At 41.2% G+C, this 13429-nt stretch overlaps 6 protein-coding genes across 7 annotated transcripts; all 6 read left to right on the plus strand.

The window, feature by feature from the left end:
- Positions 1–1737: 1737 nt before the first annotated feature.
- Positions 1738–2651, plus strand: LOC145699450 (uncharacterized). The gene is made up of 3 exons (XM_081776722.1): positions 1738–2012; positions 2167–2245; positions 2294–2651. Exons 1-3 carry the CDS (start codon positions 1738–1740, stop codon positions 2636–2638), a joined length of 699 nt encoding a protein of 232 aa, XP_081632848.1. The 3' UTR covers positions 2639–2651.
- A 1355-nt stretch (positions 2652–4006) lies between these two features.
- LOC145696446 (dual specificity protein phosphatase 8-like) lies at positions 4007–5132 on the plus strand. Its single transcript, XM_081773483.1, has 4 exons — positions 4007–4157; positions 4207–4448; positions 4598–4665; positions 4706–5132. The coding sequence occupies exons 1-4, from the start codon at positions 4125–4127 to the stop codon at positions 5095–5097; spliced, it is 735 nt and encodes a 244-aa protein (XP_081629609.1). The 5' UTR covers positions 4007–4124; the 3' UTR covers positions 5098–5132.
- Positions 5127–6559, plus strand: LOC145696447 (SREBP regulating gene protein-like). The gene is made up of 3 exons (XM_081773484.1): positions 5127–5890; positions 5942–6296; positions 6342–6559. The coding sequence occupies exons 1-3, from the start codon at positions 5826–5828 to the stop codon at positions 6537–6539; spliced, it is 618 nt and encodes a 205-aa protein (XP_081629610.1). The 5' UTR covers positions 5127–5825; the 3' UTR covers positions 6540–6559.
- Positions 6560–6573: 14 nt separating this feature from the next.
- LOC145696442 (proteasomal ubiquitin receptor ADRM1-like) lies at positions 6574–8083 on the plus strand. The gene is made up of 5 exons (XM_081773481.1): positions 6574–6744; positions 6783–6922; positions 6966–7180; positions 7235–7758; positions 7808–8083. The coding sequence occupies exons 1-5, from the start codon at positions 6604–6606 to the stop codon at positions 7898–7900; spliced, it is 1113 nt and encodes a 370-aa protein (XP_081629607.1). The 5' UTR covers positions 6574–6603; the 3' UTR covers positions 7901–8083.
- LOC145696445 (uncharacterized) lies at positions 8079–10558 on the plus strand. Its single transcript, XM_081773482.1, has 6 exons — positions 8079–8194; positions 8754–8850; positions 8929–9271; positions 9353–9473; positions 9947–9976; positions 10149–10558. The coding sequence occupies exons 1-6, from the start codon at positions 8114–8116 to the stop codon at positions 10410–10412; spliced, it is 936 nt and encodes a 311-aa protein (XP_081629608.1). The 5' UTR covers positions 8079–8113; the 3' UTR covers positions 10413–10558.
- Positions 10559–10590: 32 nt separating this feature from the next.
- LOC145696324 (uncharacterized) lies at positions 10591–13424 on the plus strand. Of its 2 annotated transcripts, none has more exons than XM_081773346.1 (6): positions 10591–10872; positions 10921–11112; positions 11197–11723; positions 11973–12089; positions 12136–12242; positions 13125–13424. In XM_081773346.1, exons 1-6 carry the CDS (start codon positions 10607–10609, stop codon positions 13230–13232), a joined length of 1317 nt encoding a protein of 438 aa, XP_081629472.1. In that variant the 5' UTR covers positions 10591–10606; the 3' UTR covers positions 13233–13424. The 2 variants fall into 2 exon arrangements, with proteins under 2 accessions (XP_081629472.1, XP_081629471.1); XM_081773345.1 differs by having other exon boundaries at positions 13129–13424.
- The last annotated feature ends 5 nt before the right edge of the window (positions 13425–13429 follow it).

Genomic DNA, 13429 nt, shown 5'->3' on the forward strand with positions numbered 1-13429 from the left:
TTGGATGCCCTTGGTTTAGAACCGTTCGTCCAAATTCATCGAAAGGATTGTCTTCGCAAATGTAACTGGAATGGAAACCGTTGTCCACTGAAAATAAAATTGCTATGTATTTGAAATAAAATAAATGTTGTTTTATGCTCGATAACCTGCGTAGAAAACCTGAGTCAGGTTCTGAAGAGTCTGTATGAAGAGCCGCGAAGCAAAGCCGCTCTGCGGGATAGTTTTTCAAAAAGCCGTTACGCGGCTTTAATTGAAGGCATTTCAGATCTTTAATTACTTGTTTCTTTACTTACTTAAAAATGCACAGAGAGGATGGGTGTCGTTTTGATTAATCTTCATCAGAGTAACAAGATAGTCAATTTTTCTTGCTTCCTCGTATTCTTCATACATTTTGTTGTCATCTTCAACCCAGAAAGCTTTTTTACCAAACACTTTGTCTCCAGATAAACTTCCAAAATTAATGTCCTCCCAATTCAAAAATCTAAAGGGTTTCTTCGGAAGAAACATTCCATCATCTTCACAGGCCTTTTTTGCCTCTGAAAACGTGAATACTCCTCTTTGAAGGTGGCCATCGAGGACTGAAAAAAGTAATCGGATGGTCAGAAAAATAAAGGTTAGACATTTACCTTTTCCGTTGATTTCTACTGATACATTGAAGGCTGTTTTCATGGCACCCACTTCTTTTTTTACTCTGAAAATACGAGGCTTTGGCTTCTTTCTTATTCATTTTTAGAATTAAGTATTATTATCGGTACTTACTGTCTCCCGGTCGGGCGATGAAATATCATTAAAACATTTGCCAACAGCTGCTCATCATCAATGACGGGGATGACAGTTTTCTCCGGAAGAACATGAAGAACTCCAACCACCAACCTGATAAAAAATCCTCAATTCAAAATCAAAATTAATAAAAACTCACGCAAGCAGAAGAAAAACCACAGTAAAAACAAGAAAAATATCCCTCTTATTCGCCATTTTGAACACTCGAATACTAAAACTTTACTTTTCATAAGTTTCTACTTCGATCATTTCTATGTCAATCTATTCATGCGAATCTCTAACACATGTTTTTCTTTACAATTGTCGTTATCTAGGCCCTTATACTTCCAATTTATGGTTGGAAGGTTCAACATAGACCTTCTTTCCCGATATTCATTTTATTCAATAATAAAGAGCCGGTACAGTTGAAAACAGATCGTCGTAGTCGTAGACGGTGGGTGCTCGCGACCATCCATACTCAAAAGCGTACAAGAAATCCTTACGATTTGCTTCCATTTCTTCAACAACTCTGCGGAGATCGGAAAGCGTCATCGATTCTGCAAAATGCATCGTCAAGAAAACTACAAAAAGGGGAGCTAAAAATTGCATTCTTGAAATCATCTCTTTGAGCTCAAATCTGCGAACTCTTAAAAAGGATAGCACATCAATATTGCAAGGAATCGTAAGTTCAAATATCGGTTATTGGTCGATTTCAATAACAAGACATCGGATTTTACAGTATCGATGCCGCAGTTATTACAAGAAACTGTATTTGAACCCTAAAAGAAGCAAGACCTTCATGATTTACAACTTCAATGGTAAGATCAATCATTTCCAACTACTGAATTAACTTTTTGAAGTTTATGAGAGAATCATCTCTTTTCATTGTGGATCTTCACCGACGCATGAAGCGGAGCCTATTCACGGACGGGATCAATTTCCGATGCCAAACTTACGCGTTAGTTTTCAATTAACAAAATGACCTTGTACGAGTTTTTGGCCGGCGAGTGTAATGGGCAAAAAGAGACTTTGGATGGAAGAGATGAAGTTGGTTGCGGAAGCTGTTTTCAGCAGTATACTTGTGGAGCGAATACGAACAGGTTCACCTGCTTGCCGATAGAGAGGATTTGCGATGGAGAAAAGAACTGCCAGGATGGAAGTGATGAGGTCAACTGTTGCCAGTGGACGAACTGGGGAGCATGGCAAGAGAGGGTGGTCTACAATTCGGATGAAGTAACGAAAGTTAGATACAGGTACGTCTTCTTTGGCTCGACAATTCGCGAAGAAAACCTGAGTCAGGTTTTCATTACATCTCTTCGCAATCCCGACTCAGGTTGTCAACAAAAATTGCCGAACTCAGATGTCTTTGTCATTTCGTTTTTCGCCAGATTTATCATTTTCATCAAGAGACTGTGGTAGAACAACAACAATTGATGGAGAATTGGTTCCAGATGGAAATTGCCGATGTCCGGGCGAAAAAGATTATGTAAGAACACTTCCTTCTTCCACAATATTTTCATGATTCTTTCTTTAGATTCAAGAGTGGATGACTTCATCGCTAACTCAAGCTGAATCTGGCGGACTCACCTGGGAACAGATCGATCAAAATAGCCTGAATGGAGGTCCGTCCAATTCAACTGAAAGCCAATCACTTCAAGAACCTCAGAAGCCTAAGCTGAGTACCCTGTCGATAATCGGAATCGCTGCTGGAATTCTCGCAGCACTTATTTTAATTATAATCAGCCTTACGTGCTATCGTAAGAAGAAAAGAAAGGTGTTGAAGGCAAAAACTCTCACTAGAATTCAAGAAGAATTTCGAGCCGAAAGTCATTCTATCAACCCGTATTCTTCCTACAGCGGATATACTGTTTCTGTTTGAATCAAATAAAGCTCCTGGAAACATGATTTTCATTACACTGTATTCGATTTTCAAAATGAGGAAAACTTTTTCTGATCGGAACTTTTAAACTTCATTTTTCTTCAGAAGAAGTCAAAATCTGGAAAATCTAAAAAAGGAAGTTTGTGCGTCAATCTTGAGTCACGCTAACTTGCCCAAGACGCTAACTTCCCCAGACGCTAACTTCCCAAAAACGCTAACTTCCCCAAGGTTGTGCAAATTAACGCTTCGAAATAATCAAAGATATGTTATTTTTAATAATATGAGCTCAGAAATTTTGACATTGACTGTCAAAATAAGTGTACTCCCGGAGTACAAAAATATTATTTCAAAACGTTTAATTAAATTTGTTCCAAAGAAATTGAAAATATGACCGCTATTCACGAGGAAGGGTCGAGGTTAGATTCTAAGAGACGACTAACTGTCTACCAGACTAAGACATGCTGAAAGAGCCATTCAACGCTCAACGGATCGCCCACGCATTTAAGATGCTAACTTGCCCAAGACGCTAACTTCCCCAAAACGCTGAAATGCACAACGTTGGGCAAGTTAGCGTCTGGGGAAGTCAGCGTCTGGGGAAGTTAGCGTCTTGGGCAAGTTAGCGTGACTCGTCAATCTTGTCGGAAGAAAATCACTATCAAGGTCGACTTGAAAATCTCCCGGGAAAAGCCGTGACGCGCTTTTTTTAAGGTTGTGCAAGTTATTTCTCCACCTTTTCCATTGAAATGCCTAGAGTATCATATATCTTTAGAATCAGTGAGAAAAATCTAGAATCATGACCTTTTTAGTTTTTCAAAAATCACTTCCGGTTGTGATTCTAGAGCCGGAAGTTGGCGAAATTTATGAGAATGGCATGCATGTGACATATCAAACTGGAGCATAAAACATTTCCATTCATTTGAAAGAGGAATTAAATCAAACCGCGGTCAGAACGACCGGTTAAACCATAAAGAAAAATCGATTTTTTTTCATATTTGTAGGAATTTCAAATTGAAAAAAGGGAAACTAAACCAAAGAAGAATCGAATCTGAACGCGATAGAATGATATAAAATGTTCTAAGCTTTAATTTGATAGGTCGCAAGCATAACATTCTCATTAATTTCGCCAACTTCCGGCTCTAGAATCACAACCGGAAGTGATTTTTGAAAAACTAAAAAGGTCACGATTCTAGATTTTTCTCACTGATTCTAAAGATATATGATACGCTGGGCATTTCAATGAAAAAGGTGGAGAAATAACTTGCACAACCTTAAAAAAAGCGCGTCCGTATTTTCCAGGTAAAAGCCGACCTAGTGAGAAAGTGGCGCTGCCCTCATTTTTCCGCACCAGCGCGATAGTCGGCCAATCGCGACGCCCAACACAATTCGATTTTTTTTCATAGCGAATGTGTTTTTGAAAGAAATAAACATAAAAAAAGGCTGAATGTTGATTGTCATTTTATAAAAAGAACGAAAACTGAGAGAAAAAATGAAGACGGAAGATAAACGCGGAGAATCAAAGGTAAACTATATTTTTATAGAAATTAGCTCTAGAAAAAAATTTTGCTTAGCCCGAATGCCGAAAAATCCTCAGTCAAATTTTACCGCATCTATTCGTCGGGTCCGCTGACGACATTTCCGAGTCGTCTTTGCTGGAGAATCGAATAGATCTCGTCATCAACGCAACCACTCAATATGAAAAGCCGAAATATCTCCTCGACGAAAATTACCTGCAAATTCCAGTGTTGGATACAGAGTCAGAAAGTCTGATAGATTTTTTTGACCAGTGCTTTGATTTTATTGATAATGCGAGGTAATTAGAAAATCGTGTTAATGCCTAAATGGGGTTCTTATTTTAACAGATCTCATATTACCCAGAAGGTCCTTATTAATCCTCTTAATTCGTGACCTTTTTGAGGAATATTTCAACCGCAGAATTATATCTGGCTTATTTTCATTAAGGCTGAAAAATAAGCGAGTGATGGTTCACTGTCAAGCTGGAAAATCAAGATCTGCCACGATCGCAATAGGTACTATTTCATGTTCAATTCCCCTCTTATTAATTCTAAGCTTATATTATGCGCTACAAAAAGCTGTCAATGGACGAAGCCCACCTTTTCGTCCGTTCCAAGCGCCACCAAATCGACCCGAACTTTGCTTTTCTCGGCCAATTGCTCGACTACGAAAGAAAACTTTCTGGCGAAACCGCTCGAGTGACTCCTGATGGAATTGAAAATAAAACTGTTGAGAAAGCAACTCAGAAAACTGAAATTCGACTAGCAGAAAGGCGGAAAATCATAGCTCCAAAAGTTGGAACATTGAGAGATTTGAACTTGCTGAAGAAACGAAATAGACCACCGCCTGGTTCACTTGTGATTGGGGATACGAGGAAGAGAAGGTCGAAGAATTCTGATGATTTGCCTGCAGGATCGGTTGCATTATTATTGCGTTTGGTATGCTAGTAAAGCGAATTCATTTTTTGTTTCATTTTGCAACCGAAAAAGTCACTCCAAAGCGTCCAAAAAACCTGCTTCTTCCGAAAACCCCTCAAGCTCCACCTCAATCTCTTCTGAACTTGAATTTACCTAAAAGCATGACAAACCCCTGTGTTCTCCCGAAGAAGGGCAGCTCCTTACCCTCCACCCCGAAGTCCCCCTCTCCCGAGATTGCCCCTTCCCCTCGCGCAAAATCCACTCCGATTCGGATTCTGGTGCAAAAACGCTTGTCCGAATTCGGCATTCTAGCGCCGGCGAGTTCAACGAATCTGAATGAAAAGAGTTTTCAATCAAGAATTCGATACAGTAGTAATGATAGTATCACATAGCGACTATCTTTCTTATATGCAAGATACTGTAACCGTTACCTTCTACCATCTGAGTCTCAATCTATGCACGATATTCTCCCTTCTGAGCTCGTCTCTTTCAAACCATGACTCAGGTTTTCTGCGCAGGTCCCCGAGCCGAGTCTCTTTTCTTTAGTTGTTGTTGAAAAATCACTTTGTGTTTATGTTGTTGATCTGTGATAAGAAAAATCATTGTTGTTATCTGTAATTGCAGATTTTAGTCTTTGACCGAATCGTCTAACTATTTAATTGTCTAGTTAAATATCTATCTTGATGGGAAATCTTTAGAAATCGGTATTTATGTATGTGATCGATGGCTCACTGTTACTGTAAGAAAAATAGAAGAATATGAATCTCGGACGGAAGAAACGAGCTTTTATTGGAATCTCAGTATTCATTGTCATTCTGATAAGGTAAGAAAATTGCTATCTATCCTTTTTCCTGTTTTTCATCACCTTTTCAAGCATCTCCATCTACGAGCAACAAACAAGTCCTGAAGAGTTCCAAAAAGCCGCCCGAGAGTCCCTGATCCGTCACCTCTCTTCCTGGGAGAATAGTGAAGGATCGAATTCTAGCGCTCAAGAATCCTTCCCTTCCCGAAATCCGCGAATAATCAAGCACTGCCGCAATACTGTTCAAGGGAAAGAGATGATCACTGATGAATTTGGCGCGATTTGCAAACGAGAAAATGTTCTAGATTCAAATGGCTGTTGTGGACTGAAAGATGCAACGCAGTTTTTTTGCGATGGATGTAACGAAAGAGGCTGCTGTGGAGAGTTTGAGATTTGTGTTTCTTGCTGTATGAAGCCTCAGAACAAGGTACAGTTGAACAGAAAGATTATTAATTTTCTCCTTTCCTTTTAGGCTGCGTTAGTTGCGTTTATAGAAAGCGCGATCGTCTTTGTCGAGCATTTCTTTCTGTCAATTTCCGACCAGTTCGATCTCTGTCTCTCAAAATGTCGCACCTCATCGCTCTCAGTCCAGCACGAAAATACCTACCGAGATCCCGTCAACAAATTTTGCTATTCTGAGCTTCCTCCCTTGCTGATCTTCAACGAATAAACCTGCTTCTTATTTCTGTATTCATTTGTTTCAAGAATCATTGATTCTGAATCAACATTTCAGCATGGCTCTCTTTCAACAAAGCAGCTCCGGTTCGACCAAGAATTTGGTCGAATTCAAGTGCGGTAAAATGACCATGTCGGGGACTACTGTTACCGCTGACCCGCGCAAAGGACTTCTGTACATTCAGAAGGGAGAAGACCAGGTCTGGATACATTCTCTTATCTCCTTAACATCCTTAAGGCGATGCATCTTTACTGGAAGGATCGAACTTCTGGAAAGGTAGAAGATGATGTCTACCTCTTCCCCGACGATGCGGAGTTTGTTCCTGTTCCTCAGTGCAAGGATGGAAGAGTCTACCTCCTCAAGTTCAAGTCCCACAGGTAAGAATAAGATGAAGCTCCCTTAATTATCTTATTTGACAAGCAACAAGCGCTTCTTCTGGATGCAGGAGCCGGACAAAAACAAGGATAAAGACAAGGACTTGATCGAACAAGCGAATGAAGCAATCAACAATCCTCAAGCGGCGGATGCCGGTCTCATGGGCTCTGGTCATGAGGAGTTGCTTCGATTGATCAGCAGCAGCGGGGGCATTCCCAACGCGCAGTTGCAGAATTTGATTCAGTCCCAGATGCGATCAGGTAAGAACAAAAGCAAAGTTGATTACAAGTATTTTACAACTATTTTCACACAAGGATCTTCTCGAAGCTCCCGCTCTGGCAACGCTTCTAAAAAGGCAAAGACAGATGACAAAGGGTCCAAAACGTCCTCTTCACTTCCCACCCCTAACTTCTCCACTGTCCCGGCGACTGGTTCTAGCGCTGGAGCCTCTTCTGCCGCTACTCCTACTCCCGGAGCTACTCCTGGAGGAGCATCAACTCCGGGCGCAGCGCAGCTTTCAGACTTGCAGAGTATCCTTACTCGTCTTGGCGGGGCTGCTTCTCCCAGCGCCGCCGCTCCAATTGACATCGCTGAAGCGATGCGATCTGAAGACCTCATCCCCATGCTCGCCGATGAAAAGATCAGAGAGGCTTTGATGAAGCACCTTCCAGAGGGCAACACGATTCCAAAGACGGAAGCAGAGCTCAAGGAGACAATTCACTCACCTCAATTCAAGCAGGCAACTCAAGCGTTCTCTCACGCCTTGTCTACCGGACAGCTGGGACCCGTGCTAAAGCAGTTTGGAATAAGCGACGCAGCTTGCGAAGCTGCCACTAAGGTTAGCCACTACAACATCATCATTTTAAATCAACGAAAAAAAAAATCAGGGAGACGTAGCCGGTTTTGCCAAGGCGATGCAAGAGGATGCCAAAAAGAACGCAGATAAACCTGCCGCCGAAGACAGCATGGAAACCAACTGAATAAAATCAGAATCGCACCAGTTCTTTAAAATTTGCTCTCTCTTACCAAAAAACTTTCATTTTGAAAGGGATCATCAAAACTGTCCAGTTGGAGCAATATGACATGTATTACAGTAATGTTTTCTCTCTCTCTTTCTTACTATCCATAAGGATATCCGTTCAAGATATTAAAATTAAGCATTGTCAGTTATTATCCGATAATTCTTCTGAAGAATGTATGGGGGAGAGCCAGTCCCTCGAGTTCACAGACCAGTCACAAGAGGATTTCATATACCGACAAAACAACAGCCAGTTGTTCCAGACTAGGGTCGGACCCCTTACTAAGGTTTCCTTAGTTACTAAGGGTAAGGGTTTTGAAATTGATGAAAATCAAGAAAGGCCTAAGGAAGGACTAAGGGCCTTCCTTACTAAGGCCTTCGTAACCTTAGTAAGGATCTGATTAAGTGCGATTCGAAAAAATGTTCTTATTGGTAAAAATAGCAATAATTTAAGTTTATTTGGTATTTTCTGCTGTCAGTAAGTTGGCAAGAGACATTTTTATCAAATTCCTTCACAACTCGTCGTTAATTCCCTTCCTTACTAAGGCTTTTGTAAAGGTTTTTTTGATAAAAGCGTTCTCAAAATGCGTAGGCCGTCGAAAAAATCCTTTTTAAAATCCTTAGTAAGGAAAGGAATTAAGGAAAAATCGCTAAGGATTGAAGATCCTTACTAAGGATCTCTGAAAACTAACAAAGGAACTATGGTAAGGATTTTTTTCCGCTGAAATCCGAAAAAGGGTAAGGAAAAAATCCTTACCTTACTAAGGAAAGGACCCTTAGTAAGCAAAAAAATAAGGAAGGAAGTCCGACCCTAGGTTCCAGAAGTACCAAATTGCACTTGTTTGGTGAGCCACGGAATTGAACGATGCTGTAGAAAGCTCGTCCATTCCAATGATTTACAAGCAGTTCAGGAAGGAAAACGGGTTTATCTATCTCTACCATTTGGTAAATGCTTTAGCATTTTATAACAACAAGAATCAACCGTGATAAAAGAAATGAGAAAGAAAACCGTGAAGCCTTTTTTCGCCCGCTCGGTTCCAAAAATACTCGATTATTTTGCCAAAGAATGGGGCCTCACCTCCAGTTCTCAAGCTTACTCGGTCAAAATTGCCTGGGATGCAGCCGCTTTGCTCGATAAAACAATATCTACTGTTGCTGCTGAAATTTACGACGCCGCTCAAGTCAACGAAAAGCAAGCTACAGACATGCTGCGACAGCTGGAATCCCATATCATTCCTCGCCTTGCCTCTGCGCTGCGAATTTGCGTCAAGAAAGATTCAGCAGTGATTCTAGTGCCAGCTAGTAAGTGCGTTGAGTCTTTACGGCGACTTGGGTTTTGGCTTTTTGAATTTATTTTTGTTTTTGAATTAATTTTCCACTCCTTCTTGTATCACCTATGAAAAGCCGAATTGAGACATGAAATGACGGATAGCCAATTCAACAGATCAGAGCAGCTTATTCTGCGGCGAATGGGATACCGGCTTGAGTGGTATTCTGTCTTTCACTGCGCCGAACTGCTCATTGAGAGCAGGGATCTAAATTTTTGCCGAAAATGAACTGCGATTGCGATGCGATTGCGACGAAAATTATTCAGGAAATTGCGATGCGATTGCGATTTTTTTCGCAAATTGCGAATTTTTCGCGAATTGCGATTTTGTCGCGATTTCTGAAATTTTAGTGAAAAAAATCACTTTTGAAAGGATTTAAGACTATTTTTCGAAGTCAGGCTTTCAATTCAGCCTTCAAAACACAGAAAATAGGCTCTGAATCAAACAAAACTTTCGTCAGAACATCGTGGGAGCAATTTGACAAGACCGAAATTCGCAAAAAAAATCGCATTTTGCGAAATCTTGACGAAAACTGAGCTGCGATTGCGATGCGATTGCGATTCGGTCAGAAAAGTTCTTGCGATTGCGAATTTTCTGCGAAATTTCGCATCGCAATCGCAAAATATTCGCAAATTGCGATTTTCGCGAAAAAATTTAGATCCCTGATTGAGAGATTGCACAATGAAACGAATGTCTGCCCTAATCCAAAGGTGAGGTTACGATTGATCCCGAAGTTAAAATTATGTCACTATTAGTGATTATGATTTACCCTACTTTTAATTAATCGAGATAAATACAAACTCTGGGTGGATACAAATGTTGGATACAAAAATTAATAGATAGTCTATCTAAGATAGACCATTTAACTCATAAATATCATAGATGCTCTGGAGCCACACGGAATCGCTTTTGGAAGTTTACATGCTTCACCGTACCGCGATTCTCAAAGAAGCCTCGACTCGCCGCATCCCAGTCCAAATCGACACGTTCGTCGAATCTGCCACTGTAATCATTATGTCTTCCCTCCTTGCCGAGCCCAACATCTCCGTCAAAGACGTCATGACGACCGTCAGCGTCTTTATCAACAGAGATCAAAAATACGTTGCTGCTTTTTGCGATTTGGCAATTTATTACCTCATCAAATAGAAAATATCGCTCTTGCTAAAGACAAACTTTCACACTTCTTCACTAGGCCTATCTTTTTTACTGAACTTGGACGCTAATTCCTGTAGAAACAGTTTCTTTTTCACGAAAAGCCTCACGGACAACAAATATTGAACTCGTTTTTTGGACTTCGCAGCTGTAAAATTGCATTTTTCAGATTTCGAAAGTCGGACAAAATGGGATGCTCCAAGCCCTTGCTCAAGATGGACACATTCCTATCTGGCGAGCCCGTTTTCGACCGGCTCCCGAGCACGCTCATTCTGAAAATCTTCTCCAAGCTAAATGCGGGAGAAGGGACTGACATCAAAATGCTCTCTCGATGCGCCCAGGTCTCGCATCTATGGAATCGATTAGCGTTGGACGGGAGCAATTGGCAAACAGTTGATTTGTTCCAATTTCAAAAAGACGTGACTCCAGTGACCGTCGAAAACATCTCCCAGAGGTAAAGGACTCTTCAAGCAACGTAAAAAACGAGTGGGTTTTTTAACAGATGCGGCGGTTTTCTAAGAAAGCTCTCGCTCCGTGGCTGCCACAATATCGATGATTCGACGATCGACGTTTTCACGGCTAATTGTCGCAACATAACGTACTTGAATTTGTCCGATTGCAAGCTCATCTCTGACGCTTCTTTGCGCTCGCTAGCCCGCAAATGCCCAGCTCTTCAATCCGTCAATTTATACAGGTAAACTTAACCTTTGCCCGCCAAGTTTGCATTTTACGGATACTTTTTTGTGGGTTCTTCTTTGAAAGTAAACTCTTACTGTAGCTGCTCGAAAGTCACTGATGCAGGACTCCGCGACTTAGCGACCGGTTGCCTGCGACTCAAGGAAATTGACATCTCCTTTTGCCAAAAAATATCTGACGCTGGAGTGGAAGCAATAACAGCTCAATGCGAAGATCTCAGGGGCTTGTTTCTCCGCGATACGTCAATTAGTGATTCTGCTCTGGGAACAATCGCTATCAATTCTTCGAAATTGGAGACTTTGAGTGTCTCTTACTGCTCCATTTCCAGCGCTGGTCTTTCGAAGATCATTTCTAACTGCACTTCATTGAGCGAGCTTCATTGCGCTCGATGCCCGAATGTGACTGATTCTGCGCTTCATGCTCTCGGCCGTTTTACGAAAAGCGGCCTAAAGACTCTGGACATCGCCGGCTGTAGCGCAATCTCCGATCACGGAGTTTTTTCCTTGGTTCAATCCTGCACCGGGCTGGAACGAGTAGACCTGGAGGAATGCCTGCACTTATCCGACGCCACGCTGCTTCAATTGGCCATTCATTGTCATAATATCAAAGGTAAGGGTCCTTTAAAAATAGTCCTGCATGTTAAAAATCGATCTCAAGAGCAATAAAACAGCATCAATCTCATTTGAACCGAAAAAGATAAAATAAAACTTTAAATGTTTCTCGAGGGAATTGGACTCCTCCGGGAATCCCCTGGCACAATGAGTGTCATATTCAAGTTTTGATAATATCAGAATCGTTATCAGAGAAAAGTTTACTTTGGAACCCTTTCAGATTCAAAAAATATCATTCTTCTTTTAGAACTGACATTGTCCCACTGTGAAAATATCTCGGACGAAGGGATCCGCCACTTGTGCAGTGGGGAATTGAGACTGTCACTAGAGCTCATTGACCTTGACAATTGCCCGCTTCTAACAGGTATGTGCACTGGTTCTAGGGCGATAAATAAGTCATTATGATAAAGATGCCTCGCTCCGTCTCTTGGAAAACTGTCCAAACCTACGCCAGCTCGAGCTTGTCGACTGTCAGCGCATCTCCAAGGCTGGTATTGACCGTTTGGAACGCAAAATTGTAAGTTATCATCTTTATAAAGCATATGCCTAGGCTTACCGGACTTAATTTCGGCCCATATTTCTAGCTTAGTTGGGAGGTCATATGATACAGTATTAGAAAGCCCAGAAGCTGGGCTTTCATTTGGGCACAATATCAAGGGGTTTGGGTCATGCCCGGAAGGCAAATTATTGGACCGGAAGTTCCAAATTCGGGACAAGAACTCTTCTACCGGTTTTAACGATGGGTTTGGGATATCTAGACCTTTGAAAAATAGGTGAAATAGAAAGCTTAGACTCTGAGCTTTCTTTAGAGCCAATAAAATTTTGCCGCCCGTTGGTCTAGCGCCCTCTAGTGGTCCTAGAAGTTGACCTCGGCAGTGTTTTAGTCTGGAAACTTCAGGTTTCGACTCAAAATTTTCGAATTCTAAACCTACTTATTTCGTTTCTTAAATAACTTTAAACAATAAATAAGTCTTAGAAAATTGAATCACGTTTGATCTTGGAGGTTTTTTCTCATTTGTTCCGAGTTTCTGTCGAAAAATACCCATATTTCCAAGTTCTCTGGCCACTAGAGGGCGTTCAACCCAAGGGCGGCAAGATTTTAATGGCTTTAAAGAAAGCTCAGAGTCTACACTTTCTATTCATCTACTTTCCATTGCTCTTGAGATCTCAAACCCATCGAAAATATCGATCGAAGATTTCTAGTGCCTATTTGGGAACTTCCGGTCCCAAAATTTGGCTTTCAGGCATGACCCAGACCCCTTGATTTTGGGCTCAAATGAAAGCCCAGCTTTTGAGAATTCCAAATATGTGTCATAGGACCCCCCGACTACCCTAGAAAAATTGGCCGAATTTCAGTCCGGTAAGCTTACATATGCCAATCGCTTACTATATTTTCTAGCCAGGGATCAGTATTCATTCCTATTTTGCGCCGGACCTGGACGAACTTGCTCCGAACTCATCAACCTCTCACCGCGCAAAATATTGTCCAAAATGCACTATTCAGTAATTCATAGTTCTTTTGTCCTTTTCTTTCTCAAAAACAGGTGTAATACTCTTTAAGGTTCAACTCTTTTTGTTCCGAAAACTACTATACGAGTTTCCTCATTCAACCTTTTACATTCAACGTTCAACGAATTCTTCTCTTTTCTCCCTTTTCTTCAACTTTTTGTTCGAAACTATTGTCAATGTTTCAACCATTCAAAA

This window comes from Oikopleura dioica, chromosome 2 (genome assembly GCF_907165135.1).
Source record: "Oikopleura dioica chromosome 2, OKI2018_I68_1.0, whole genome shotgun sequence".
Classification (NCBI taxonomy): domain Eukaryota; kingdom Metazoa; phylum Chordata; class Appendicularia; order Copelata; family Oikopleuridae; genus Oikopleura; species Oikopleura dioica.

Bases quoted from the DNA above. Each gene is read 5' to 3' on its own strand.
- LOC145699450 (XM_081776722.1), top strand. From the start codon at position 1,738: ATGACCTTGTACGAGTTTTTGGCCGGCGAGTGTAATGGGCAAAAAGAG. The intron at 2,013-2,166 runs GTACGTCTTCTT...ATTTTCATCAAG, and splicing joins GTAACGAAAGTTAGATACAG to AGACTGTGGTAGAACAACAA. The intron at 2,246-2,293 runs GTAAGAACACTT...TTCTTTCTTTAG, and splicing joins GTCCGGGCGAAAAAGATTAT to ATTCAAGAGTGGATGACTTC.
- LOC145696446 (XM_081773483.1), top strand. From the start codon at position 4,125: ATGAAGACGGAAGATAAACGCGGAGAATCAAAG. The intron at 4,158-4,206 runs GTAAACTATATT...AATTTTGCTTAG, and splicing joins ATAAACGCGGAGAATCAAAG to CCCGAATGCCGAAAAATCCT. The intron at 4,666-4,705 runs GTACTATTTCAT...ATTAATTCTAAG, and splicing joins ATCTGCCACGATCGCAATAG to CTTATATTATGCGCTACAAA.
- LOC145696447 (XM_081773484.1), top strand. From the start codon at position 5,826: ATGAATCTCGGACGGAAGAAACGAGCTTTTATTGGAATCTCAGTATTC. The intron at 5,891-5,941 runs GTAAGAAAATTG...CACCTTTTCAAG, and splicing joins TTCATTGTCATTCTGATAAG to CATCTCCATCTACGAGCAAC. The intron at 6,297-6,341 runs GTACAGTTGAAC...CTTTCCTTTTAG, and splicing joins GTATGAAGCCTCAGAACAAG to GCTGCGTTAGTTGCGTTTAT.
- LOC145696442 (XM_081773481.1), top strand. From the start codon at position 6,604: ATGGCTCTCTTTCAACAAAGCAGCTCCGGTTCGACCAAGAATTTGGTC. The intron at 6,745-6,782 runs GTCTGGATACAT...AACATCCTTAAG, and splicing joins TTCAGAAGGGAGAAGACCAG to GCGATGCATCTTTACTGGAA. The intron at 7,181-7,234 runs GTAAGAACAAAA...TTTTCACACAAG, and splicing joins TCAGTCCCAGATGCGATCAG to GATCTTCTCGAAGCTCCCGC.
- LOC145696445 (XM_081773482.1), top strand. From the start codon at position 8,114: ATGTATGGGGGAGAGCCAGTCCCTCGAGTTCACAGACCAGTCACAAGA. The intron at 8,851-8,928 runs AAGGAAAACGGG...CAACCGTGATAA, and splicing joins TGATTTACAAGCAGTTCAGG to AAGAAATGAGAAAGAAAACC. The intron at 9,474-9,946 runs CTAAATTTTTGC...GAGAGATTGCAC, and splicing joins TGCTCATTGAGAGCAGGGAT to AATGAAACGAATGTCTGCCC.
- LOC145696324 (XM_081773345.1), top strand. From the start codon at position 10,607: ATGGGATGCTCCAAGCCCTTGCTCAAGATGGACACATTCCTATCTGGC. The intron at 10,873-10,920 runs GTAAAGGACTCT...GTTTTTTAACAG, and splicing joins GTCGAAAACATCTCCCAGAG to ATGCGGCGGTTTTCTAAGAA. The intron at 11,113-11,196 runs GTAAACTTAACC...CTCTTACTGTAG, and splicing joins CAATCCGTCAATTTATACAG to CTGCTCGAAAGTCACTGATG.